The sequence below is a fragment of the Hetaerina americana genome, unplaced genomic scaffold (assembly GCF_022747635.1).
Source record: "Hetaerina americana unplaced genomic scaffold, ioHetAmer1.1.p SCAF_99, whole genome shotgun sequence".
Classification (NCBI taxonomy): Eukaryota; Metazoa; Arthropoda; class Insecta; order Odonata; family Calopterygidae; genus Hetaerina; species Hetaerina americana.
In genome coordinates this window covers 894,261-922,174 of record NW_027287638.1, presented here as the reverse complement: position 1 = coordinate 922,174, position 27,914 = coordinate 894,261, and the positions used below count along the sequence as shown (strand labels likewise).

Here is a 27,914-nt window from a genome sequence, read left to right as displayed (position 1 = left end):
CTATATACTCTGATTTTCCTAGTCCCAATCTTACTTTTTTCTTATTTATGTCATATCCATTGTTATTGATTTATTTTCTGCATTATGTTAAAAGCAGCAGTAGGAAATTTCCCCGATGTTTAAAAATCTTTTCATTGGAAAAAATATATTAATCCTTAAAAATATATTTCCTTTTCTTAATGCTAATTTTATTGTAAATGCTAAAGAAATGTTCTTTTTGTTCCTTCTAGAAGTCATTGTATAAAGAATAATTGTTCTTTCTGGGTAACATTAAGTAAACCCATGTGCAGGAGTAACGTGAGAGAATTATACATCCTTTTGTTAGATAATTTCTTTTTTTCTTTGTAAGAAAAAACAGTTCATTTTACTTCAAGTCTATATTATATTCTTTTTCTTTGCTCAACAATAGCAGTTTTAATCTAAATAATAAAATACTTCCAAGCAAAATAATAAAAATTGGCTCATGTCACTGGATTAAGCCCCCTGTAACTGCTTTAGGTTTCCCAAGCTCAAGAGAGACTTGAAAGGAAAGGACTTTGACACTGATGAAGGTAAAACAAAAAGTGCTAGAAGGCTTAATTCAGAACAGGATTAGGTGATGACAGATGCTTTGTTCTTGGGATTTCAGCATAGCTGATGTTGCTTACATACATGCATAGACAGATTAGTTTGTATAGGCAAGACTAGCCATGATTCTATACATTCATGTACACATATGATTGAATGAACACACATGAGTGAACATATATACCTATAAGTATTAATTTACATTAATTAGTTTATCCAAACTAGTGAAAACAATTTTTTAATCATAGGTATTAACTTATTAATGAATATCTACTTTACTTTATACTTCAAATTTTTCAGATAAACATAAAAAAACAGATGAGGCAGGGGAAGAAACTTCAGCCACTCAACTGCATCTGTGTGAAATTTGCTACAAGGTATTTGAACAAAGGGACCTTCTCAAAGAGCATGTAATGAATGTGCACCTTAACAATGCCATTCAATTCAAATGTGATGTTTGTTGGGAGGTATTTAAGAGAAAAAATGACCTTGCAAGTCATATCAAATTTGTGCATGCTCTTAAGAAGCACCAATGTGAATTCTGCTCCAAAAACTTTCTACATTTAAATGAACTAAAAATTCACATGCTGACATACTTTGGAGAAAAAGGATTATGTTCCAAAGGATTTTCTCGAAAGATGAATTTAAAGAGGCACATGTTGACACACTCTGGGGAAAGGAGACAGAAGTGTGATATATGTTTTAAAGTATTTGCTGATCGTGATTATATCAAGACCCATATGTTGACACACACTGGGGAAAAGTCATACAAGTGCATGATATGTCCAAAAGCATTCATTAAGAGTACTATGCTGAAGATGCACATGCGGACACACACTGGTGAAAAGACCCACAAGTGTCACATCTGTTCAAAAGCATTCGTCCAAAGTGCTTATCTTAGGGAACACATAAAGACACACACTGGTGAAAAGCCGTACAAGTGCATGATATGTTCTAAATCATTCATTAAGAGTACTTTGCTAAAGATTCACATGTGGACACACACTGGTGAAAGGTCACACAAGTGCAACATCTGTTCAAAAGCTTTCAGTCAGAGCAGTAAACTAAAGGTACACATAATGACACACACTGGTAAAAAGCCATATGAGTGCATGATATGTCAGAAAACTTTTAACTACAAGGATGTTCTAAAGAGGCACATGAAGACACATACTGGTGAAAAGCCACACAAGTGCTATGTCTGTTCAAAGGCATTCATTCAGCGTACTCACCTTATCAAACACATGAGGACCCACCCTGTAAAATAATCTTAAAAATGTAAGATATATCATTTATTACCTGGAGCATCATGAACAGAAGAGGGCCAAGGCAACATAAAATTAAAGTGCATTACACTACTGAGGATTAAATGTTATTCTTAAACCCTTCTCAAATATTTGCTTACACTCTGAGAAAAACCTTTGTAAAACATTAATTACAACTTTGTATCAAAATGTCATTATTTTCCCATTTTCTGTAATTTGTTTGAATAAAAATAATAGAGAAAGTTGAAAATCTCTGCATCGTTATGTATATTATGATAAAACTAGTCTAAACAGAAACAATTTAATCCTGTAAGAATTAAAATTACATAATTTTTTTACATGATAATCTTATAATTCATCATTAATTCAAACAATGATACTTTTCAATTTTGGGATCTCCTATACATGAATCAATTATACGGCTTCCATGGCAATGTGTAAATTATATCACCCATTTGTCCATCAATCGTGCTAGGATTGTTATTAATAAGTTCATCTCAATATTATCTACTATGTTTACTGTGTACAAGGAAAAACACTTGTGTCTCATGCCTTTTTGCCTGGAAATTTACCTCCTTTCAATTTCCTTGAGGAATAAGATGAAGAGATCCATTAAATGCAAAGTTTGTTATACAAGAGAAAAACTTTTGTTCACAGGAGATTTGAATATATATGTTTTCCCTTGTCAGTACCTGTGGAAAGCCTAAGTTGGGCAGGGTTTATATGTCAAGAATATTACTGAAGAAAATATATGCAAAAGTTTGGCAGTTCCTTGATGAATGTTAATTGATGGAGAATGAATTATTGCATGATGCCTCGGAAAGCAAGATGAAAAAGTCTTTAATAACACAGCATTTGGTTTGGAAGAAGTAAAGTATGTTTACATAGGTGCCTATATGTGAATACTGGAATGCTGTGAAAGTGTTCCCTAGTTCTTGGTGAATAATTTTAGGGATTGCATTGCTGACATAATCTTTGGGAAAGTGGACCTGGATGTAAAAAGTTTAGAGTATGTCATTATGCACAAAAATAGCATTGAGAACGCTGTTACATTCTGCTGAACTCTTATTCAGAATAATCAGGCATTGAGATATTTTAGTCTGGAACATCCTCTGGTTATGGATCAGCTGAAAATAGGGGGGTCTATGAAAAAATATCAACTTTTCTAGATGTTTTGAGCTTAATTACCTCATATTTCTCCTGCAACTTCTGATGCTTAGTGAAGAAAAGTAATTGAGTGGAGAATATAATGAAAGTTGTTCATAATAAGCATTTTAATAAGTGAGTTTGGATATGAAGTCCCTTTGGAAAACAAGAAACATTTGACTTTGGTTTTTTTGATGCTGAACCACAGGCTTCTAAAACCTGCTTTATCTGTTCTTTTGATGCATTTTGTGATGGACCAATATCTCATTCATGGTGTTAAATTTAAGGTCCCTTCATCTTGGGAATCGGTTGAAATATTATTGTAAAAATGTTTTTCATTTAGCTGGCATCCATCTTTAATCATAACTTGGTCTTCTCCAAGTTAAGGAATGCCATTTATAATGGCTCATATGCATGGCTCAATTAATATGCAGCATAAATTTTATCTTAATATCTCATTGATTCCTTTGGAATAATCATTAAGATACCATAACACCACAGATTTATAACAGATGATGTTGAATGGTTTCACTCATAAGAAGAGAATTATTGGAAAATAGAAAATCAATTTAAATTGAGCAGTAAATGCAAGATATATATATATATATATTTTTAATATTTTAAATGCATGATACAGAATTGTAAGATTTTGAAATTCAGAATGGTCAAATGTTGAGGTACTTTTATAGCTATTTTCCATATTTATATACCTAAAAGGTGCTGTTTATCTTTGATCTAAGACAATCATTTGGAAAATGGAGAATTGCAGTTGTGTTATGATGATGAAGTTGATAATTAGGAAGAGTATGACTTTGACATTCCACAAAAAGATGATGCCTTTGGAGAGGAAGCATTTTAGGTACAAGGTAGAAATGGCAAAGCACAAAAAATTTAGAACTTGTATGAGCTTGGTTTGTGCATCTATCTTGTTTGTGGTTCATCTTGAGGTATATTTCATGTGTGTGTATATAAGATATAATTCTTTGGTCATATTTTTTGTTAATCCTGCTGTAAGTCCTCAAGTGATTGTAATATTTGATGGCCAATAATTTGCATCCCTAAAGAGTGAGATGCACCCAAGAAAAAACATTTTTCCAGTCTTTACTTAAGTATGACTTAAAAACTGATGTGGAATTAATTTCAAAATATATTGTACAAAAATGCTAAATACATGGCAATATAATTCACATAATTTTCATTCTCAGTAATTTAGTGAGGTACTGTTTGTTTAAATGGAATTCTGTAATTATATATTTGAAAACTGTTGTAACATTTACCATTGTAATTAAAAAGCAATTGACTAGGATATTTAATGTTAATCAATGTTCATAAGATAAAAAAATTAGTTGTATTGAAAGAAAATATCAATTTCCAAGCATTTACTAATCTATTTACATCTTAATTTAAAAACAAGATTTGCAAAATAAAACTAGTCTGAAAGCAAGCTTTTCTAATTGTATTATATTTTTTACAGATCTGCTCCTTCTACAGTTACTTCATCTCATAAAATACATTAAAAAAGAAAAAAAAAATAATTTCTTTACCTCAATTATTCTATTAAGTAGTACTTGTTATTTTTACTGCATATATACATAAAGTATATCACATTATATACACATGCATAAATATATGGCAGGACAGATAGTTTGTTTGAATCCAGAATATTTGTCACCTATTCCACAATTAAATGAATAAAGTGAATTTATTACCTCTTCAGGCACATTAACAAGTTCACTCTCCGAAGTTAACTCTTCCTCTTTTTCTAACACTGGCATTGAATACTGTATAGTATCCGCCATCACTTTGTGAAAACGATTCTTTATGAATAAGAAATACTTAGTTTTTGCACAAAAACTTTATTTTTACGACCTGGTTTCAACGAGGATCGTCATCATCATCATCAGGTTGATGATGACGATCCTCGTCGAAACCCGGTCGTAAAAATAAAGTTTGTGTGGAAAAACTAAGTATTTCTTATTCATTACTGGCATTGAAATATTGCCCAACAGTTTTTCAAACCTATTTGTTACACAAGTGACACCCTGCCAACCTTCCAGGATCCCCTGGCTTATTTCTTCACAAGACATTCTTTTAATTCTTCTCGATTCTGTGTAGTCTTTCATGTAATACATCATTCACTTTTCCCAACTAGATTGTAACTTTCTTTTAATATATTTTTTATTTATCATCCTGAGAATAACTTAAGGTGCGTGGGATATAAAACTTATTGTCTTGTAGTCCTCACATGATGTAGCCTTTACCTTTGTTGGAATGGGAACTAAAACTGATCTCACAAAGTTTTCTGGCCAGATTCTTTCCTCATAAATACTACGGATCAGCCAATATAGCCTCTTCCTCCCACATTTTCCTAAGCCTTTTAGAAGTTCCAACAGAATGTTATCCACCCCCATGGCCTTATTTAGTTTTATTGCCCTTAATGCCCTGTCTATCTCATTGTCAAGTATGCCTGGACATACCTTTCCTACCTTATCTCTAAATGATAGCATAGATCTCCCTTAGGTACTTCCATGATGGGGGGGTTGCAAGCCAGCGTGCCCACAGACTCTGCTCATCATACTCTGCGTCCACAGACTGAGTCGCTTGATGCCGAAGAGGCATCTGCTGCAGCTAGTGCCCATCTGGCCAAGCTGAAGGCCTGGAGTGCTACCAGAGTGCCGGTTCCCCCAAGGTACCTGCCCAGGAGGGAGGGCCCCAGCCAAGGAAGGTGGCTGACAGGGGTCAAGTGGGAGAGGTCAGGATGGGGATGGAGGCTGCTCTTGTCTCTCTGGGGAAAATCCACCTTCCCCGTGGTCCAAGCCTTTGAAGAACAGGAGCCATTCTCCCTTCTGTGAGTTTAGTGAGAACTTCTTCGACCAATCCCCCTTCCAGAGCCAGTTCGAGGTGAATCAAATGAACCTCAACCTGATGGAGGACAGCAGCTCTAGCATGAAGATGTTACTAGAGTTACTAAAGAAGACCCCAGGGTCATTACCCCCAACCAGCCAGGGCCTGTGCACTTGTGGGCCAGGGGATGGAATGGCCGCACCACTACCAGCGGAGGCACATGCATTCCTTGCCGTGTGCCCAGACGCACCTCTCAATCAAGGAGTCAGCTTGAGAGGCAATCATCTCCAAAGAGATCTCTGACGACCTGCACAGCAAGTCGGAGGAGAAGTATGAAATGGAAATTGGGAAGTTGCTGGAGGACAGCGAGGACAGCATGGAGGTGGTGAGAATCATCTCGACAATTCCATACCAGATGCCGGCAGGATCCCCAGCAGTCAAACAGCATCATCTGCTGAGGTGGCGGTCAGCTCAGAGGTCATTTGTGTTGACGAGCCAAGGTGCAAGGGAATAATGAGATGGCACCCCTGGACGAACCGACCACCAGCACCAACTCGCTCAAGTTGGGTCAGGAGCAGTTCCTGTCTTTGTCTACATCAGACTCCAGCCACACGGACTCCTCCATGAGGGAGTTCAGCTGGTCTGAGGAGCTTGAACTCATAACATCAGAGGTGCGATGGAGACAGGGTGAACTGTTCCCTGCCCTTTGCTGGTGGAATGGATTCTTTAAATGATAAGGCTGAAATCAAAGAAAAGAAGAAATGAAATATGATCCATTCAAAGAAGTTGTATTTCAAAACAGTTTGTGGGGGAGAAGGGGGGGAGAGAGATCGAGGGGGTGATTTTCCTCCTTAAATTATATCCCAGCATCTTCCCACACCTCTGCCTCTACCTTCTTCAAATCCAGGCTTTCCAGTAAATAATCCTATTTTCTTGGTCAATATTTGCTACTTTTTCTTCCCTTGAATCAAATGCTTAAGGTGAATAAATATTCCATATAAATGACATGTCATTTTACTTCTAATCATTCATTTCAAAACCTGTGTGGCTGTCTTAGATGAACCCTGGCATTACAAATTAATGTGCCCTGAAATTCTGATATTGATGATATTATATTTAAGGATAGACAAAATAGTGAATTAAATGTCCATTAAAGAATAGTTATCATAGATCTATCAACTGATAGATTCTTATGGGTAGAAAGCTCATGGGATCAATACCCTTGATCATCATTCTGGTCTACATATGAAGGAAATACAAGCAGAAAGAAATTGATAGGATTTGCCACCTTTAGAGGACATAATATATCATGAGGTCTTGCAGGAAGAAAGGGCAGCAGTTAACGGTAACATACAATAGTGATTTAAGGTAAGAAAAAGATGAAAGGCAAGAAAAGATGGAGATTAGGTCAGAGAGGACAGTTAATGCACAAGAAATCACTGCATGAAGAAAGGAATTGTGTTCTGCAGGTTAAAGATATAGATCAGCCAATACATTCTCCTTGTGTTGACACCAAAAGACATATGTATGCAAGCAAAATGCCAGGTGACTCAGATAGACATTAGTTAGATAATTATTACTGAGATTTAAGTAGAGCTAAGCATTAAGAATTAAATAATAAATTAACAAAAATGAAACTAGTATAAATTGAATTGTAGAAAAGCTGTCAGAGGGTATTGTAAGTCTACAGAGTAAGGGTGAAATTCGTATACCATTGGGTAATGCAGATTAATTGTCATTTTTATATTGTCATTGGCCTTCTGCTCCTATTATATTTCAGGGAGAGAGTACTCGGAAGGGAGAGGGGGTGAAGAATTGAATCAATTTGTACAAGTGCATTAAACAATAAATTTATTTTCCACAAAAATGTGCATTATTTTATGCTGGAATATATATGATTAGTCACCATATTACCTGCCTCTTCATTGTCTGACCAATGACTGTTACCTTCCTGTGTTGATGCAACAATTGATGAATGAATATCACCTGCTGGAGAAATAGCGGATCTAAACGGCCTCCTCTTTGAAAATGATGATGTCATCTGGGATGCCACAGCCCTCTTGTCAATAGCGTCACTGTCAATTCGATACAACCTACCTCTTCTCGATTGGTTATTACGTATTTCCTTGAAGGATAGCTTCCCTTCTATATTATTATAGAAAACAAAAAAATCACTCGGCACATTGACGTTATAGCAGCCGGAATTCCGTTAGCTTCTCCACCCAAGGAGAACACACCAACCAGGGATAATTGGCATCCTCCACAACCTAATAGAATATGCCATAACCATGTATTAACAAAAGAATGCGCGTAACTCCTCTCGCCTAACCTTCAATTCACATTTAGACAACAGTGTTCGGAGTATATTAACCTAATACCAATTAATTTAGATATCTCCTGAAAATCTGTGATGTTTTTTCTTTGATCTTGCAGGATCCTTTGGAAAATGCAGAAATAAATATACCCCCTGAAGAAGAAGTTGATATTAAGGATGATTGTGATGCTGACATTCCTCAGATGGAAGTAAGACTGGGAGGGGAGGTGTTGCAGGAACAAGGTAAGGAGAGCTAAGGACTGTGCTGACACTTCACTTTTTCTACTGTCTGGTGTAATATAACCATTGGAGATTAACTCTTGCAGTACTACTAAGGTTTTTTGGAAAACCTGGGTTAATTTTTTAAAATTGTTTTTAAAATAACAGAAAGGCCATTTAAAATAGTTTGATAATTTGCAAAAAAGATATTCATTGCTTTTAGAATGATTTATAAATGTATATTATATTATTTATTAAGCAACTCAGACAAGATCTTTTATTAATCTTGCTCTGTTTTTAAGCTTTTTTCTTTTGTTTTGATAAAAGATTATTATTTTAGATTTTATCAGTAAAGAATGATATCTTAAGAAACCCAAAACAACCATTTCCCCATTTCAATATCTGGTTTTCACCTTTCACCAAAGCATTTGTGAGAAATATTAAGCTTATTAAAAAATTGACATGCAAAATTTTTTGATGTATTTGTAATGTCTGCACAATTCTTTTAATGAAAAATTAAGATGGGATTAAGACTCCATCTTGGGATTTCCTCCTATAGGTTTTTTTTTGACAACAGTTTTGCCTGTGTTTCAATGAGCATGTTCATGGCAAAGTTACCTGATCTGGTTTACTTAAACCTGAAGTTGCTCATTGAAACACAGGCTATACTGTTGTCAGAGAAATTACCTGCATGGTGATATCCTGAGAATGGGAAGTCTTTCATCTGAATGCCACAAAAATCTATCATCCTAAGATGTGAGTTAGTTTAGTACCTTCTAGTTCTACCCTAAGGTCCTCATGGGATATTTTGGTATGGCAAAATAGACAATTTGCTTGGGTAACTTGATTTAATTTTGCCGAAAGTTGATATTTTTTATTTTAGCCATTAAAAGTATATACAATTCATTCAATGAAATCAAATCAAAAGTAAGGAAAATCAATTTTTTGAATTAATTAAATTTAAGAAGGTCAGTACACAGCACTGCCTCACCATTGATCTTGTCAATAAGTTATCAAGATAGGCTAAGACATATACAGGATACCTTTAGTGCTGCAAAAATTTAGTGTGAAAATTTGATTAATTAGTTTTTTCATGAATCTAAAAATAATTTTAATGAAATATCTTCTGAAAAATGCATATAGAGTTAATTATAATTCATCATAATAAGTAGCAAAAATAATTTGCCACTAAGTAAATCATTATATTTTAGCCAAGAAAGATACAATTTATGTTCCCAACGCAATCATTAAATAGTTCAAATCATCTGGAAACCCTAAGATATGTACGATAATTAAAACTAATTAATTGCACTATTTAATGTTACCTGCTGCATACTCACATTTTCCTAGTCCTAATCTTAATTTTTTCATAATTATTTCATATCCATTGTTATTGATTTATTTTCTTCATTATATTAAATGCAACAATATGAAATTTCCCTGATTTTAAAAATTCTTTTCACAGAGAAAAATATATCATACTTTAAATGATATATTTCCTTTCCTGTATGCTATTAAATACTTCAGAAATATTCTTCTTGATCTTTTTTGAAGGTCTCATATAAAAAATAATGGTTTTGGTATCAGGGTAACACTAAGTAAACCCATGTGGAACAGTGATGTGAGACAATTATGACCCCTTTTATTAGCTATTTTCCTTTACTGGTTGTTTATTTGCAATAAAAAACCTGAGTACATTTTACTTCAAGGCCATGCTATATTCCTTTTTTTGCTCAGCAATATCAGTTTAAATCTAATCAATAAAATATTACCAAGCAAAATAACCTAGTTTGTATCTCTCATTTATTAGAAAGATATTGAAGATATTGTAAGTGACTTTTAGTACATACTTTATATTTTTACAAAGGATAAGGTGCTTATTGATTAAGCATGATGGATGAAATAAGCAATTGACATAACAACAGAAAAGGTAAAATTTTGCAGATACACAAACGAGGACCCTAAGGTATCAGAAAATTGGATGCAGTAGTCAATAAGAGCTGTTTCAGTGGAACAATTTTTTTTTCATTTTGCAAGAAAACAAGGTGGACTATTCAGAGTAAAATACTGCAGTATAATTTTATTTCCTGTTGGATGAATTACCAGTGCAACCATTAGTAATGCTCAAAACTTGTTATGCCAATCTCTTCTAAGGAAACCCAGAGTCTATGAGTGATTTATACTTTTGAGAACCAATTCAATTCAAAAGACCAATCACAGTCAGGCTACCCTTCAACATCAGCAACTGATCAAAATATTGACAAAATCAATGCACTCATTGGTGAAGATCATCACAGAACCATTAATCAACTCTGTAAGATTCTGGAATTTCCTTGCATTTCTTTTTGGTTGATTTTTTCTGAAGATTTGCATTTGAAAAGAAAGATTTTCATACCTTATTGCAGCCAAATTGGGCTCATACCCTTCTCTTTGTGATGCAATTTCTGAAAAAAATAGCATGACATCATTTCTCCACTCCCCCTACCCTGAGAAAAACATATTGACTCTGACGAAGGTAAAAAAAATGTGCTAGAAAGCATAATTCAGAATGATCTGAGGCTTTCCTGGCAAATACTGTGGATGAAGGCTTCTCCGGTTTTGCACCAGGTCATGTAGAGTAGCACCAACGTTTCGACAGCTAACTTTGCCATCGTCTTCAGGGTGAATTGGCATTGCCAGGAATGTGCCCGGGATTTATGTTTGCTCTTGAGTCTGCCGACTCGTGATTACTAATCTGGAATCAATTGTCTCAATTTACCTGGTTCTTGTTCAATCTTATGTGGACTCCTTCATTGACAATCCGGTCCCAGTATCCATTGGCTGGACAAAGGACCTTTGTCTTAGAGAATTCTATTCTATGTTCCTTTTCGGTGCAATTTTCTGCCACCGCCAATTTCTTGGTGTAGCAGAGTTGGATACATCTCTTGTTTTCAATGAGTTGCTTTTCCACTGTTCTCCCCGTTTCCCCAATGTATGATCTCCCACACTCGCAGGGTATTTCGTAAACCCCAGCTCTTTTTAGATTCTGGTCGTCCTTCAAGGTGGATAAGAAGGATTTCAACTTGCTCTGAGGTTTATGTATTGTCTCCACCTTATGTTTCTTAAGAATCCTGCCAATCTTTTTCAATATGGTGGACAAAAACAGGATGTAGGCTCTGGCAATCAGAAAACAGCGGACTCCAAGCCAAACATATAAATACTGGGCACAATCCCGGCAATGTCACTTCACCCTGAAGACAATGGTGGAATTATCTGTCGAAATGTTGGTGCTACCCAACCTGACCTGGTGCGAAACCAGAGAAGCCCTTATCCCCAGGCATAATTCAGGTCAGCTTTAGTTAATGACAGATGCTTTCTTCCTGGGATTTCAGCACAGCTGAACTTGCTAACATACATACATACATAGACAAATGACTTTTTACAGGAAAAGATGTGTACATGCATACCTATAATAATTTATTTAAAATAATACGTTTATCCAAACTGGTTTAAACAATTTTTTTCATTGCAGGAATATATTATTAAATGAATATCAACCTTACCTTATCCTTCAAATGTTTCAGATGATTACCAAAAACAAGATAATGCAGGAGAAAATGCTTCAGCCACTCAACTGAATGTGAATAAAATTTGCAACAAGGTATTTGAACAAAGGGACCTTCTCAAAGATGATGTAGTTCATGTGCATCTTAACAAGGTGATGCTATTCAAATGTGATGTTTGTTTGGAGGTATTTAAGAGAAAAAAACACCTAGAAAGTCATATCAAATGGGTGCATGCTCTTAACAAGGAGCACCAATGTGAATTCTGCTCCAAAAACTTTCTAAATTTAAGTAAACTCAAAAGGCACATGTCAACACATACTGCGGAAAGGCCATTTCAATGTGCATTATGTTTAAAAGGTTTCGCTAAAAATATAAATTTACAGATGCATATGTTAACACACACTGGAGAAAGACCACACAGGTGTGAAATATGTAGCAAAGAATTTGCTCTTAATAGTAACTTAAAGAGGCACATGTTGACACATACTGATGGAAAGAGGTACAAATGTGATGTGTGTTTAAAAGCATTTCCTTATAAATGTTTTCTAAAGGATCACATGTTGACACATACTGGTCAAAGGCCACACAAGTGCAACATCTGTTCAAAAGCATTCGCTCAGAGAAGTCATCTGAAGTCACACATGATTACACACACTGGTGAAACACCACACAAGTGTCATATTTGTTCTAAACCATTTGCAACAAAAGCTTCTTTAATAGGCCACATTATGACACACACTGGTGAAAAACCGCACAAGTGTGACATTTGTGCAAAGGCATTTGTTATGAGAAGTCATTTAAAGACACACATAATGACACACACTGGCGAAAGGCCACACAAGTGCAACATCTGCCCAAAAGCTTTTATCCAGAGCTGTGAACTAAAGGCACATATGCTGACACACACTGGTGAAAAGCCACACAAGTGTGTCATTTGTTTGAAAGCTTTTGCTGTGGGTAATCTTCTAAAGAGACACATGAAGACACACACTGGTGAAAGGCCATAAAAGTGCGATGTCTGTTCAAAAGCATTCATACAGCGTTGTCATCTAATCTCACACATGCTGACACACTCTGGTGAAAGGACTCACAAGTGCAATGTCTGTTCAAAAGAATTCATTCTGCGTACTCACCTTATCACACACATGATGACACACCCTGCAAAATGATCATAAAAATGTAAGATCCTAGAGCTTATTTCACTCTATAGAAACGATTGTAAAACTTTCATTAAAACTTTGTAACAAAGTGACATTATTATCCTGTTTTATGTAATTTCTTCAAATAAAAAAGAATTGATAAAATGACAAATCTCAGCATTATTATGTATATCATGATAACAATAATTAATCTTCTTAGTGCGGCGGGGATCTCAGGGGTACTAGTAAAAAGTGCGAAGGGTAATTTAAGAAAATGTATCACCTTAGAAAAAAAAATATGAAGTTATTTGTTTAGATATCCATGTTCAGTTTTTTTAATTTAAAATATAATATTATAGTTAATAATGATGTAATATATTTACATCATCTGAAATATTAATATAATTACTAAAGTATCATAAATTTGAAAAATATTATTTTAGTAATTATATTTCGATTTTTAGACACAAAACTAATGTTTTTTAAAAAACATTTTTCAATTAAACAACAGTATTTAAAAATAATAAAGAATCAAGAAAACATGCAGAAAATACTGTAAATAAATAAAGAAAAACCATTGAATTTCAAATTTTTTTGTCAGCCTCTGCATAGTTTGATTTTGATGAAAAGGCTGATCTCACTGTTTCAAATTGGGACTTTTCCCCTTCCATGAGGCTGTGGCAATATGCTTACAATAAAAGGCAGAAAAATCCAATTTCTAACTCACAGAGAACTGCTGACAATGTAATCCATTACACAGGGCGCAATTGATTAGATAGGATGGACGGCAAGAGAAACAAAAATGATTACAAAGCAGTGTTCTCATTTTTATCGTCTCAACAAAGTCTGTACAACTCTGGGGATTGTATTGCTGACTTCATCTTAAAGAAAGTGGGTTTGGATGTTTGGAGTTTGAAGTATCAGGCTCTGCAGAAAAATAGGTTTGGATTGCTGTTACCTCTTGTGGAAGCAGCCTTCTAGATAAATTAGCATTGAAGTAATTTATTCATGAGGACCATCTCTTGATGGAAGAAAGGGAAATAGGGGAGACTACCTAGAAGGTTCACTTATCTAGACATTTACAACTTCGGGTTCCGGATGGGTTTGCATATCAAGGCACTTTGCCAAATTAGATGGTTCTACTTGGGTATCTTTGGCACTAAGATTCTGGCTTTCAAGGAAGGCTTTGATGGATATTTTGTTTCTTGCTGGTATTGTTAGGAGCCATGTCTCATTAATTCTGATAATTCATAGCAAAAAATGGATCAGTTTCCTCTTTAATTATTTGAAAAATTGCTAAAAATTTGTTTAAACATTTGCTGGTAAATGGCTTTTAGCAAATGCAGGATTCACCTTGCCCAGATATTTCTTATCCCTAATTCCTTGTAAAAGTAATTTTGCTCCTTATTCGTATAATAAACTTGTGGCCAATCTATGTTTAATGTGTTGCTTAAATTTATGGCCACTCTTCAGGTGGATCATTTCCAAGGGATATAAGATCATGTTTTAATTAACCTTCCTAGTTTTTAATGGTTGATATTGAAGAACTAGAGTCACTGTATATTCAGTTAACTTTGGATAAATTTCCTCAGAGAATAATGCATCCATAATGAAGAATTCTGAGGCTGCAAGAAATTCAAGTTAATTTATTTCAACAGAAGCAATATAAGGAGCCACCTGCATGGGCTCCAGCCCTGCAGACACAATTTGATTCCTTGTCCTAAGAGATGCAGACCATTAAGCAATCGCAAATCTAGCCTGGTCAGTCAGCAAGACCAGTAACACCGCTACCACCAGCACCAAGGATGGCACTGGAGAAGATGTTTGTGGCACTACGCTCTGCAAGCCCGGCGACGTGGATCACCCCACCAGAGGACAACAATGAGGTCTTCACCATGTGCCATCAAGTTAAGGATGGCAGGAATTCATCTAAGCTGGCCCGGCATGACCTCCACGAGTTTCATGTAATGGTAGCCACTTTGGCCAATTGAATGATGCTCCTGGGCCTGGTAAAACATGTAGTATACAAAAGAATCTGGGTACTTGCTATCCTCCAGGCACATGGCTGGGAAACAGCCACGCGATTGCAAGAAACAATGGGTAACACCCTGCAGGGGCTGCCTTGGAATACAATCCAGCTACAGCTCACTGTTATAGTACAAGCTCCAGCACAACAACTATACCAGCCAGCAAGATAGCCCAGCAGACAAGCAGGAGCCAAGAATGCCTATACTCAGCCATCCTGGCAGCCTTTTCAGGGCAGAGGACGGTGTAGGGACATGCATTCCTGTGCCAAATGCCTATGCCCATGCCATCACACCCTGTGGCACCAAGCGATCTGAACAAGATGGCTAATGAACCTGGGGTCCTTGTTGAGTTTCTCAAATTCCAGAGCCCCAAGACACCAAGGAGTGGAGGACAGACTCCTTGTCTTCAAGAGAATCATTGGTAAATGACAGTGAGAAACAGGAATTAGTGACAAGTGAATCAAAACAGTGGGAGATAGTGGACTTGATATGGACCCATACCAAGAGATGAGTGTATAGCAATTGCCACTGCGACTCCCTATGCATGAAATGCATGACAATGACGAAGGCTTTGTTTCTCAGAGCTAGACAAGGAACAGGAGCCAAGGGAGCAGCCACTGTCACCAGGACTAGAAGAAGAAGGAGGCTCTTCTTCCTTAGCACAAGCAGATATCCATATAGATTTGCATCCCCCAGTTAGACCATTGGTTGGGGTGCCAACAAACTAAGACCAGAAAGGAGCACCCTATATCTTCCTGCCCACGTGGTCGACACCGGTGATCAATGCATATGTGATGATGCTGGTAAACAGTGGGATCCTGACAATGAAAAAGACGATGTGCACCTTTCCCTTTGTAGCAATCTTGAAAGTGGGAGGTGGCAAGAGGATCATTTAAGACTTGTAACCATCTATCAAGTATATCTGAACTCCAAAGTTCAACCTCCACTCAGCCACACAGGTGCCGGAGGTAAATCCCATCAATACCCAATTGATTAAATGGGATATAAAAGATGCCTTTTGACTTAGGAAAAATACTATCATTGCTTTCTACAAAATAAACTTTATTGGTCGTTTAGCTTTGTTACACTGTAACATCCTCAGGACTAGTGGTACAATATAGATTTATCTCAGTTATATACTTGGTTAGGTAGAGGTAAGGGATGGGAGATGGGGGAGTGTAATTAAGGAAAGGAGAGGTATAATAGGGGAAGGGGTAAGGGTTGGGAAGGGAGCATGGGTTTGTGTCATGGGGATTTTTTGGGGTGTAGAATAGGAATGTCCAGGAGGGATGAGTGGAAAAGGAAGAGGTGGTCATTAGTTATCTCTTCCTTCTTCTTAACCATATTTAGAAATTCTAACTGCTCCCAGATATCCAGCTGCATCCCTTTCCGCACTCCGTGCAGTAGTTCAGGGGTGAAATCTGCTCGGTGGCCTTCCTTCGTAAGATGAGTTGTAAATTGGGACATCCCAGTATGCTTTATAAAATCCGTCCGGTGTTCTTCCGCTCAAACCGTTAAACTCCTGCCTGTCTGATCAATGTACTTAGCATCATAGTTGCAACATTTCAATCCCCACTCTAGAGGGTTGGTTTCATGGGGTGTTTGACTGCCGGTAGCAAACTCCTTAGGTTTTTGTTATTGTAGAAGGCAGGTTTTATGTTCATCATCACTGAGTACAGGGCCTATTTTAAAGGAAGATTTTCCTACATATTTAATGCATCGCCATGACTCAAGGTCTCTAGGTGGGGGACAGTAAATTTCTCTGAATAAAAGTTTTTTTCCTTTTGTTATCTCAAGTCATCAATCAATTTTTCTGTGTGCCCATTGGCCAAAGCCATTTTTTTTCCAAAGCAAAATTTGTTATTTCCAATGTGAAGGCTGAGGGATCTAAAGGGATAGCTAATGCCCTGTGTATCATGCTTTGAAAGGCTGCAAGTTTTTGGGTGAAATGCATGTTTTGATGATGCATGGATGCCCTGGTCTGTACAAGTGGGCTTGTGAAAAATAGAAAATTTGTGTTTTTCCTCTTTAATGGAAATAGCTAGATCCAGGAAATTCAAATTAAAACCCTCTTGGACGTCCTTGGTGAATTAAATCCTTGAGGTTAAAGAATTGATGAGCTTTAAAAAATTTACCAATTGTCTCTTTGTATCTGTCCACAAACATAATACATCATCTACGTAACGGAACCAGTAGTGCATATTTTTGAGGAGAGGATTTTCACTTTTGAAAAGTTCCATTTCTAGGTTATTCAGAAATATTTCAGCCAGTAGAGGCGATAGGGGGGAGCCCATAGCTAGACCTTCCAATGGTTGATATAGGTTTCCATTAAACAAGAAATAATTCTAGGGTTGTGAAGTGCAAATTTGTAGAACATTCCCAATTTCATGGAAAATATAGCATAAAGAGCTCCATAGAACTGACAAACTCCTTAACACATATAACTCCACCAACGAATTCCATATTAGTGTCATTTGATGTTGTAAACTTATTCACAAGTGTCCCAAGAGAAGAAGCAGTGCTCCTAGCAAAGGAAGTGCTACTCAATGCTAAAACACCAGAAATTATTTGCAATGAAGTCATATCTTTATTGAAATTTTACATAAATTGCATGTTGTCAAATATTATGTTGACTTAGTTTTCTGGTGAGATTGAAAAAACATTGGTGACAATGCCAGTGATGCTGAAGAGAGTAAGGCTGTGAATGTCCATGATGATGTGATCCTTGTCAAAGAGGAGGTTCACACTTCTAGTGGTTGCTCTGTTGCTCCAGAAAAGGATGAAGAATTGCCAATCAAATCAATGCAAGGTGACTGGTCCAGCAATGATAAAGCAGAGAATTTGGTGAGTGTTCATATTCATGTTGTTTGCATACTTCGCACTCTGTGCTTTGAAATTGGTATTGTTCACAGTTGAACTTTGCAATTTGAATTTTTATTATCTTCCCTCTTAAAATGTATTTGCACTTTCTATTTTGTTATTGAATCTACTCACTTGAGTTATTGTGAACATTAAAGACGGCAGTTTATATACCTCTGTTTGCAGTATTGGTTATTAGAATGTACACAATTCTGTCAGTCAATATAATTAAGGAGTTATGAAACCATCTTTGCATCTCTAATGCTTTTCTTTGATCTTGCAAGATCATTCAAATAATGGATTATTCTGCTTGTCTTTAAATTAAGAATTGGAAATTAAGGATGAGTGTGTAATTTAGATTCCTTGGGAGGAAGGATGCCTGGGAAAGGATCAGTTGCTGGAACAAGATAAGATGGTCTCATCACTGTTGTGGGTATACTTTTTCATCAGCAAAAGCCTTTTCACTGCCCTCAGTTTTTCCTTTTTAATTATTATGAACCATCAGTTAGGGTGCATCAAATATAAGTAATATCAAAATGCAAATAAATTGTTTCAGTTAGGAATTTATAAATGCCATTTCAATATCATTGGCTAATATTTTATTCAATTTTTTGAGTGTTAATTTTGGTATAGAGGCAGTTTCTTTGTATGTGGTTAGTTTGCAAACCATGCCATTTTATATGTGCTTTTGGCTGAAACCATCAGATAGACCAAAACTCTGACTTCATCATTTCTTCCTCCTTAAGGTGTTTGGCAGCAGTTTCATCTCAATCTACCACTACAAATTACTCATTTGTTTTCCTTTCTCTCCACTTTACCTTCCCAAAACCCACATTCCAAAGATTATGTTTCTGATCGACATGAAATCAAAGCTGAATGATCCAGTCACTAAAATTATTAAAGGCTTGTTATATGATGAGGTACACTGTCTGAAGTGCCAATAATTCCTTGCCTTCTAAATTGTACAACTTACCACAACCCTTAATATTAGAATCAATAATTTCCTCAATACTCACTCTAAAATTCTTCCAATTGGGATACTTCCGATCCTAAAAAAGCCCCAGTTCCTTTCATAAATACTACAATATCTCCATTTTAATATCTCTCTCATCCTTATGCCATCAATTCAAACATATAATGACTAATTGATTTTTCAAATACCCAGGTGTTAATATTAGTTATTAATTAACTCAATCTTAACTTCTGTTCAACTTCTATCTGGGGAACGAATTAATGCAACTTTGGAAGGCAAATGTAATTGTAAATAGATATTAAGTGAGTATCTATTCATGAGCATATGGCCACCATTAAACATTCAATTCCTTCTGGGACAAACAATGCCTTGGGAGAAGACTTATGGAAGACATTAGAATGCAGATGGTTATGGATTGAAATAAATGATCTTAGTCTGATCCCAAATATTTGGGGCTATTTCAATGTAATCTAGTAATTAGGTAAATGAAAAAAACAACCCTTTTATACATGTTTATTAGGCGATGAAGTATGACAGGCATTCTTTGATATGAAGTGTAAAACAAAAAAATTAATTACTTCGTAAATGTTCCGTTTATTCATTCGAAAGATCTAGGAAATTTCGAAAACACACAATTAAAAGAGCTAGCGAAATAGACTTCTGAACTTACTTTATAATCTACTAAATCCTCTTTTTTCTTTTCAAGCATGAATTGTAAATTAGTCTTCTCGCCAAAACATCGATGAAAACGTCAACTACAACACAACCTGCAGACTTAAAGTACCGCTATATTGGAGAGTCTGATCGTTATCAAGTCTACAGAAGAGTTGAACTAAAAACCAACTATAGAAGTTAACAGCAATTTTTCACACATTACTTCACAGAGCATTTAAAGTTTTAAATATAGCAATAACACACAAAATACGTAACTCGTCTGCTGGTCACTTGCATTTAATTCCTTATTTGTTTTGAATGGAAAAGGAATGGGTTGGTGTGAAAGAGAGGATCTTATTCCAGATCACACATATTTAAACCTTCCTCTCGATTACTTAGATTTAATTCAAGGCTGAGTCATGGATAATCGGAATCCGCCTTTCTTAAGATATTTATGAGCTTTTGTAGTAAAATGAAATCATTTGAATACACATAAAAATAAATGAATGAAATCATTGCTGTTCCGTTGTTTAATTTCAAAGATCCGTGTCAAATGATTTACAATAAGCATTGTTTACGAAGAAAACATTCATGGATTAACCAATAATACAGGCATCTATTAGCCGTCGTATTCCTAGGGTAATGCAAATATATTATAAATTCTACTGTGCCGTTTTTTCATTCGGTTTCTTTCTGAGTGCACGTCAAATTAATTATTCGATAGTTGACGTCCCCGTTTCTGAAATTCGATAAATGTTGACCTATATTCCAACATAGATTAATGACTTCATGCTAATATTATTCATTTCATTAACCTGAGGTAAATTTATTTAAATATATTCGGTTATGATCATACATATTTATGTAATATACGTGCGTTCGTAAGCGAATATTTGTCATATTCATGAAATCAGTCTCACTTGATGAACTGCTGTAATAGTTATAAAATAGTAATGGGCATAGGAAAATCTGGGAGGTAGAATATCTTAAGATTATTACGTAGAGCCATTATACTATTATTATCTTGATCTAATGGAAAAATCTAATCGAACTGCCATAATAACGAACACCTACCTTTGTTTATACGAAGGTGGGTGGGAATAGTATCTAAGGAATATATCACAGATTGGAAATCAATAAAATTTCATAAACAGATATCCACCAAAGAACGCACTAAATCCTCTGGCCTTAATTTCACCATTCTTTTATACAACAGTGTACGGGACATACAAACGACCTTCTACTTCACATAAGATTTTTACACACATAATAATCTAAGCACTGAACCGAGACAACTTAACTTACTTTGAAATCTATAAATATTTTATAGTCTTTTCCAGCATGATTTGTAATTCACTATTCTCGCCGAAAATTTTGATTTACAGTCCACGACTGTTTAAACACAATCTGCACACTTCAAATTCGGCTTTATCAAATATTATGAAAGTTTTAGACTACTCTGAATGATGGACTGGACAATCTTACCAAAAATATTTCGGCAATATGTCACAGTTTACTTGAAATAGAAATAAAATTTATGAAAACAGGCGAAACCTCAAGGTAAACAACTCAACAGCTGGACACTTGCATTCCGTTCTTCATCTGTCACACTCATTTGAGAAGTTCTCTAGAATTGCAATGGTATCGATTGATATGGAAATAAAAGATCTTAATCCGATCACAAATATGTCGGGGTATTTCAATGTAATCTAGTAATTAAGGGAAGGAAAAATAATTCCGTTTTATATAATTTCATTAGTTAATGAGGGATGACGGGCATTCTTTGATATCATATACAATTCGAAAAAACCAAAAAGTTCTAATATGTTCCGATGAATCATTTTGAAGATCCGGATCAAAAGAATCATATAGGTTTTGCATGCGATTACTAAATGTAAGAATAACCATCCATACAAGCGACAGTTATTGTGCGCAATAGACATAGAGTGTAATCAAAATATTACAAGTTCCATGTACCCGATTTCTCATTCAGTTGCTTCGTGAATAAACATCCAAATAATTCATCGCCCCTTTGGAACGGGACTTTGACCAATTTAATCTTATTCTAACGATGTGAATTGTTGTCAAGTTAATAGAAAACGTTGTTTGTTATGGTTAGTCGGATAATTATGATCTTAAAATAAGCTTATGCAATTTTCACTCTCATTGTTACGTGATACGTCTAATAATTCTCAAAATACGCTCCTATGTTCTGACCCAGATTCGAATCAACTCTTCCCGTATTAATCCATTGATTTACAAGATGCAACGTAAATAAAATGGAAAGATTGAAAAAAAACGCAAGTTCCATGTTGGGAAGTTATTTTGTTTGTTAGAGTTGTTTTAGTATTTTTTTAGGCTAATTCAAGTAAATTGTGAACGTTGTTGTCGTATAATTAGCGTTATGTTCTTCCGTAAATCATTGGTAGAACTTGCAAACGATAAAGATGGGCGATAAAGCCGAAATTAAACTCTGCAGATTACAATTAAAAATTCGCGGTCGGTTGATGAATATAAGAAAGTAAAGTACTGAATTAACTAAGAGTTTAAATAATTTTAAGATGCGGAAATTAATTTTGAATTTTGTCATCACTTGGAGCCAAAATATAACCAGATCGACTCTCCGCCTCGCGCTTAGTTATCGATTCAGAACGAACGACCCATCGATATATAGTCGGCCATTTTGGAATCTATTGCTAACGAGTTTTTATTCTTGATAGTCTTAAGTGCTACGAAGATGGCTCGACAAGAAAGTTTAAGGTGTAGATTATGTCTTGGCAGTGGTGGTCGGTTGACAAATATTTTTAGTGAAAACGACGATGCTGAGCAGTTGGTGCGGGAAGCAATAGAAGAGTTATTGGAATTGAAAGTAAGCCAATCAATTGCATGTTTACGTTTTCACCATGACGCTTTTATCGCAATTTTACCGCAAAGTTTTTGGTTGTTCCCGGTTTTATGTCAAAAAATGCCTTTGCATTACTATGTTAATAATTAGAGTCCTTTGGAGAGAAGATGTGTGGGGTTTAAAAGCTTGATAATCTTGTTTTCGTAGGTAGTGAGGGATGGAAGCCACCCGTGGTTTATTTGCTATCAGTGCTTTAAAATACTGACCGATTTCTATATGTTTAAGCAGCAATGCTATGAAAACAGTCTTATGTTGGAGAGGCAAGCGGAAAACAAACACGAAGAGAGAAATATTAGTTCTTCCAAGGTGAGTTTTGTTCAACGTATGTTTTTATTGTATAATAATCTGATCAATGTTCGTTATAACAATATTCATTAGGGAAAGTAAGGTATATTCATTAATAAACGTGTTTCTATTAAATGACTTTCCGCTCTAAAGTACAAATGCCTAAATGTCTAATGACAAAATGACAAATACGGGCATTGACTTAAAAATTGCGTATATTGTATGCATTAGATATGCAGAACGGTAAAAAATTGTATACTTACACTTATACTTTATTATAAGAGCATGGGTAAGATTACTTTGTCTATTTTCCATTACGCGCTTTATTCTGATTACAATTTTCGTGGTTTTCATCATCATATCTTAACATTCATTTTGTATACTTTTTAAAAATAATTAATTTTCGATACAGTTTTTTACAATGCATTGCCAAAGTTATTCCTATGTTTTTGGTATGTTTACCACTCTTTCAGATTCATTAATGTATTAGTTTTTAACAGATGTACTTGTATACAGAAATATTTCATTTATGTAAACATATACTCAATGTTAGTTTTTTATTTAACCTTGGAAACAATTTGCCAAGAAAATGACTAGCATTCAATTTTTAAAACGTATAAGTTATAGGGTCATATGGTCAAAACATACAATTTTGAATATTCCTGATTAAAGAAGAATTTGCATTTAGTCATTGTGGAATGTCTTAGATTTTAAGTTTCTCTTCATGTATGTCCAATTATAACATTATATAATTCATTTTTATTCATCCACATCTTAAAATAATTCTACTCCCTATATATTAAAATTGGCAAACAGGTCATCTGTTTTTGGATTTTACAATTATTTATCTTATTAATTTGTTTTTGCTGTGATATCTAGCTCTTCTAGCTATGTGTATGTATGTGTCTGCCCACATGTTTAATTGGAAATCTGTTATGTCATAATCATAATGTATTAGCATGAAAGCCTTGCTGTTTAATTTAAAATTGCATGCATCGCAATCATTATCATTTAATAGAAATTGTTGATCATGCACTCAATTTCAATTTTTACATTGCTATTCTAATTTTTTTGATATTTTTCAACCTTTTTAACAATTATGTACAGATCACAGTGAAAAGGGAAAAGATGGATGTTGAAGAACCAGAGATTATTGTAATTCCAGCGAGCAAGGAGGAAGTGGACCACAATGTTCATATTCAGGAAGGGACTTTACTTGAGGTGGAGTAAATTGAAGCATTTATGCCATATTGACTAAAGCTTAATTTTTCAAATCATGATTACCTTGAGAAGAACAGATGTTTATTGATCATGCCATAAATGTAACGGTATTTATCCAAGATAATGGTATAGGTCTTTATGAGCAAGACATATTTTTAGCCTTATAGCATTTTTGCGATGGTCCATATATGTAACTCCTTTAAAATAAAATGGCAAAAGCATGAAAATGCCACTTATGATATGAATCATGTATTCAATTAGCTGAATGTAGAGATTTATTTCTTAGGATGAGATGAGGTGTGCCCAGGATTATGAAGCAAAGTAAACTGTTAGGATAGGTAATGACTATTGTGTAGCATGGCAGGTACAAGGTTTGTGAAAAAATTCTTGGGATTAATTTTAAAAATTAAATTTTTAAAATTAAATTTTTGTAATGCATGATAAAATGCCTTGAAATAGATTTAATTCTATTTGGGGTGAAAAAAACTTCTAAGCAGATGTTCTACTATTCGAAGGTGGCCTGGTAGGTGGATTTGGGGAGGTCATTAGGAATTTGAATGAACAATTCTTTGATAAAACTTAAAGATCCCTCTAATGGTGTCCTTTTAAGCAGGATTTAATTTCAACAACAGGAAATACATAGCTTTTGCAAAGTAAGGACTTTAATGAGATGTCAGGATCATGGAGGTGATTCAAATAAGGTGGGGTGTATTCAAAAAGGTTAATGTAGTGATTTGTCAGTTTTAAAGCAGGAAATACAGTTTGTGCCATGTAAAGACTATAAGGGTGAATCAGATTTGTAGAGATGCTGTTTAGGTGTTCTGTTATTCTGCAGCTAATAGGGCTGGATGCAATTTTCTGATACAATTAATATGGGATGGAAAAAACATCTAAGTAGATGTTCTAATATTCGAAGGTGCCCTGGTTGGTGGATTTGGGAAGGTCATTGTAACCAATCATAACCAATAGTATTGGATATGATGAAAAGGGAAAGGGTTATGTTTCATTGACTGATGTAATAGGCTAGACAGAAGTTACTGTAGATTCAAATATAATGTTTTTTGTGCTGCAGGTGGCGTTGGGTTGCAATTTGATAGGATGCAAGTTAAAGGGTCTGAAAAAATGCAGTACGTGCAGTTGCATTTACTGACTGTGCTTAGAAGTGACGGGGCTACTTGCAGGTGGACTTGAAGATGCAAATGTCCCACCAGTTTTATGGGCATTTAAAATAGGGGGAAAATGTAGCAATAAAACTTTATTGCACTGAATCTTATGAGTAATTGAGAAAAGGTCATAGGTTATTTAATTTTATGGTTTTTGGATAAAGAACTGTTTATCAGGTTGGGACTTTTCAGGCAGTTTGGATAAAGGACAGGAGTTTATTAGGTTAAGGTTTGAGAATTTAATTATTCAGCAGTTTTTCAGGGTACCCACTTTTTCTGAGACAATCAAGTAGCTGGTCCCATTATTTTTATTGGAGGGTAGTGTTCTTGTAGGAACAGAGGCCACAGACTGAATGAGAAAGGGATGAAGAATTTTGTTTGTGATAGATGGCCCCAGTTGAAATAAATTTACTGGTGATTGTTGGTCTGTTTCATTCAGACTGAAGGGTTAAAATTCTATTGTAAGGGTCTATTGTACCACATTTTACAAGGGAAATTTTGAAGGTAAGATATTATATTTTTTTATAATGAATATCATATTTATTCTCAAATTTCTGTATGTCACAGGAAAGCCTAAGCATTTAGAGTTACCTTGACAATCACTCATATTTTTCATCTATGTAAGCCACTTTTAAATACTTGAGTCATACCTTTCTCATTCCGCAACATTAAGTTAACTGACATCTGCTTCTTGCACTTCCTCGTCTACCTTGAACTTCTGTCCTCCAAGGCATGAAGACTGAAGAGTTAAAATTCTATTGGAAGGGTCTATTGTACCACATTTTACAAGGGCAATTTGGAAAATAAGGTCTTGTATTTGTTGACATTGAAAATCAAATTTTTTCTCAACTTTCTGTACATCATAGGAAAGCTTAAGCATTTAGAGTTGCCTCGACAATCAATCATGTTTTTCATCCACGTAAGCAGCTTTTTAATACTGGAGTCATACTTTCTCATGCCACGTCATGAAGCTAACTGACTACTGCTTCTTGCACTTCCTCGTTAGAGTTGAAATTCTGTCCTCCAAGGCATGTTGTGAGAACAGAAAACAAATGGTAGTCTCTGGGGGCAATGTCCAAGGTTTAAGGAGGTGAATCAATGATATTCCTGCCAAATTCATTCATTGAACCTTCATTCATCAATTTTCACAACAAATGACCAGCCAAAGTATGCTGGTCATTAGATGTCAAGCCAAGTGCACATGTATTGTCATGCTGCAAACACACTCCTTTGATGAGACAAGTTGATGTAACCAAGAACCTTTGACACAATATTCTGCACAGAAAAGCAGTCACACTATTCAGTAAGGCCTTTTCTATCTAATAAAGAATAATTTCCTGGTTATTGTGGGCAAACTTGTAAATTAAGGCCACCGTTGATTCTGGCAAATTCAGCCACCCTGATGGCTTCTAATCTAGGAAATTTTCCTAGCATCAAACAACAACCTGCACTTTTTAGCATGTTTTTGATGTCTTTACAACTCTCAACATACTCTTTCAGTAAATGGCAATGAATTTCAATTGGGGAAGCGGTCATCAGTTGGCTTCCTGATGCAGCAGGAGAAAGGTATGATTCTGGTATTAAGAGCTGCCCAAAAGGATGCAAAAAGTGATTGATTATCAAGACGACAATGTAGAAAAATAGCTAAATGCTCAACCTTTCCAAAGATGTTTGCAACATTGAGAATAAATTTCATTTTTCATGAAAAAAAATAAGGGACCCTACTTTTCGAATCTCCCTTGTTTTGCAGACATAATTTGTCCTAAAATTTGAAAGAATTTTGGATGAAGACTGGTTGGGTCAGTTGGAAGAGGAAATAAATGGATGAGGTTTGTTGTGGTTTGTAGGCTTAAAGTTCATGGCTTCTAAGCTTTCATTCTTTAGGGAATGCAATGTATACTGTGGCTTTGAGAATTGTCATGCTCTAAGGAATTCGGATTGACTGTCAATGTTCCAGAAAGTTGTACAAATTTTGCATCCAAGAAGGGTTTGAATTGGCTATGGGTTAAATGTGGTGGCCTATTAATTCCTGGTAATTTTTGGTAGCATATAGAATGAGGGTTCTCAGGATTATACAAGGATATGATATATATAATTCTGGACAAAATTAGGGTATTATTCAGCAAGGTTTAAATCACTACTAGATAGTAAGAAGGAAAGATGTATGCTAGCAATTAGAGATGAGTTGACTAAGATTATAGCTGACATAGAAAATATCTAAGAGAATTGAAAGGAATATTGTGTAAAACTGTTTAAAAAAAGTTTATACATAGAAAGGTAAGATGACTGTGAAGAAGATAGCCTAGGTCTATCCATACTCAATGAGGACATAGAAGGGTTACAAAGCAGATTAAGTTAAATAAGGCAGTAGGGGTAGACAATATGTTTACAGAATTACTAAAAGGTTTTGGGAAATTTTGGAGGAAGAGTATATGGACTGATTTGTAATAGTGTAGAGGAAGGAATCTGGCCAGAAAAGTTTGTATGATAAGTTTTAATTCCTTTCCAAACAAGGTAAAGGTCATATCAGGACTATGGAACAATAAATTTGAAATACTGCACATCTAAAGTGGTTCTTTGGATTTGTCGATAAAAGGATAGTCAAGGAAAAAATATGTAGAGGATTTTTAGTCTAGTTTAGTAACAACTAATGCAAACATTAATTGAGAAGAATTTATATTAAAATCAGTATGTACTTATCTGTTTTGTTGATTTCAAAAGAGGATCAAGATGGTTTGGGGACTAATGTACTGGCTTCCTACCCAGAGGGCCCGGGTTCAAATCCTGG

The 27,914-nt window shown here is 35.2% G+C and overlaps 1 protein-coding gene across 1 annotated transcript in view; it reads left to right on the top strand.

The window, feature by feature from the left end:
• The first annotated feature begins 1,646 nt into the window (after nucleotides 1-1,646).
• LOC139699956 (zinc finger protein Xfin-like) overlaps nucleotides 1,647-27,914 on the top strand; it is a 50,057-nt gene continuing 23,789 nt past the window's right edge. The window contains exons 1-4 of the mRNA XM_071598349.1: nucleotides 1,647-1,826; nucleotides 5,483-5,826; nucleotides 6,138-6,207; nucleotides 23,850-23,963. Coding sequence (XP_071454450.1) covers nucleotides 1,647-1,826; nucleotides 5,483-5,826; nucleotides 6,138-6,207; nucleotides 23,850-23,963 — 708 coding nt within the window. The remainder of the gene's footprint in view (nucleotides 1,827-5,482; nucleotides 5,827-6,137; nucleotides 6,208-23,849; nucleotides 23,964-27,914) is intronic.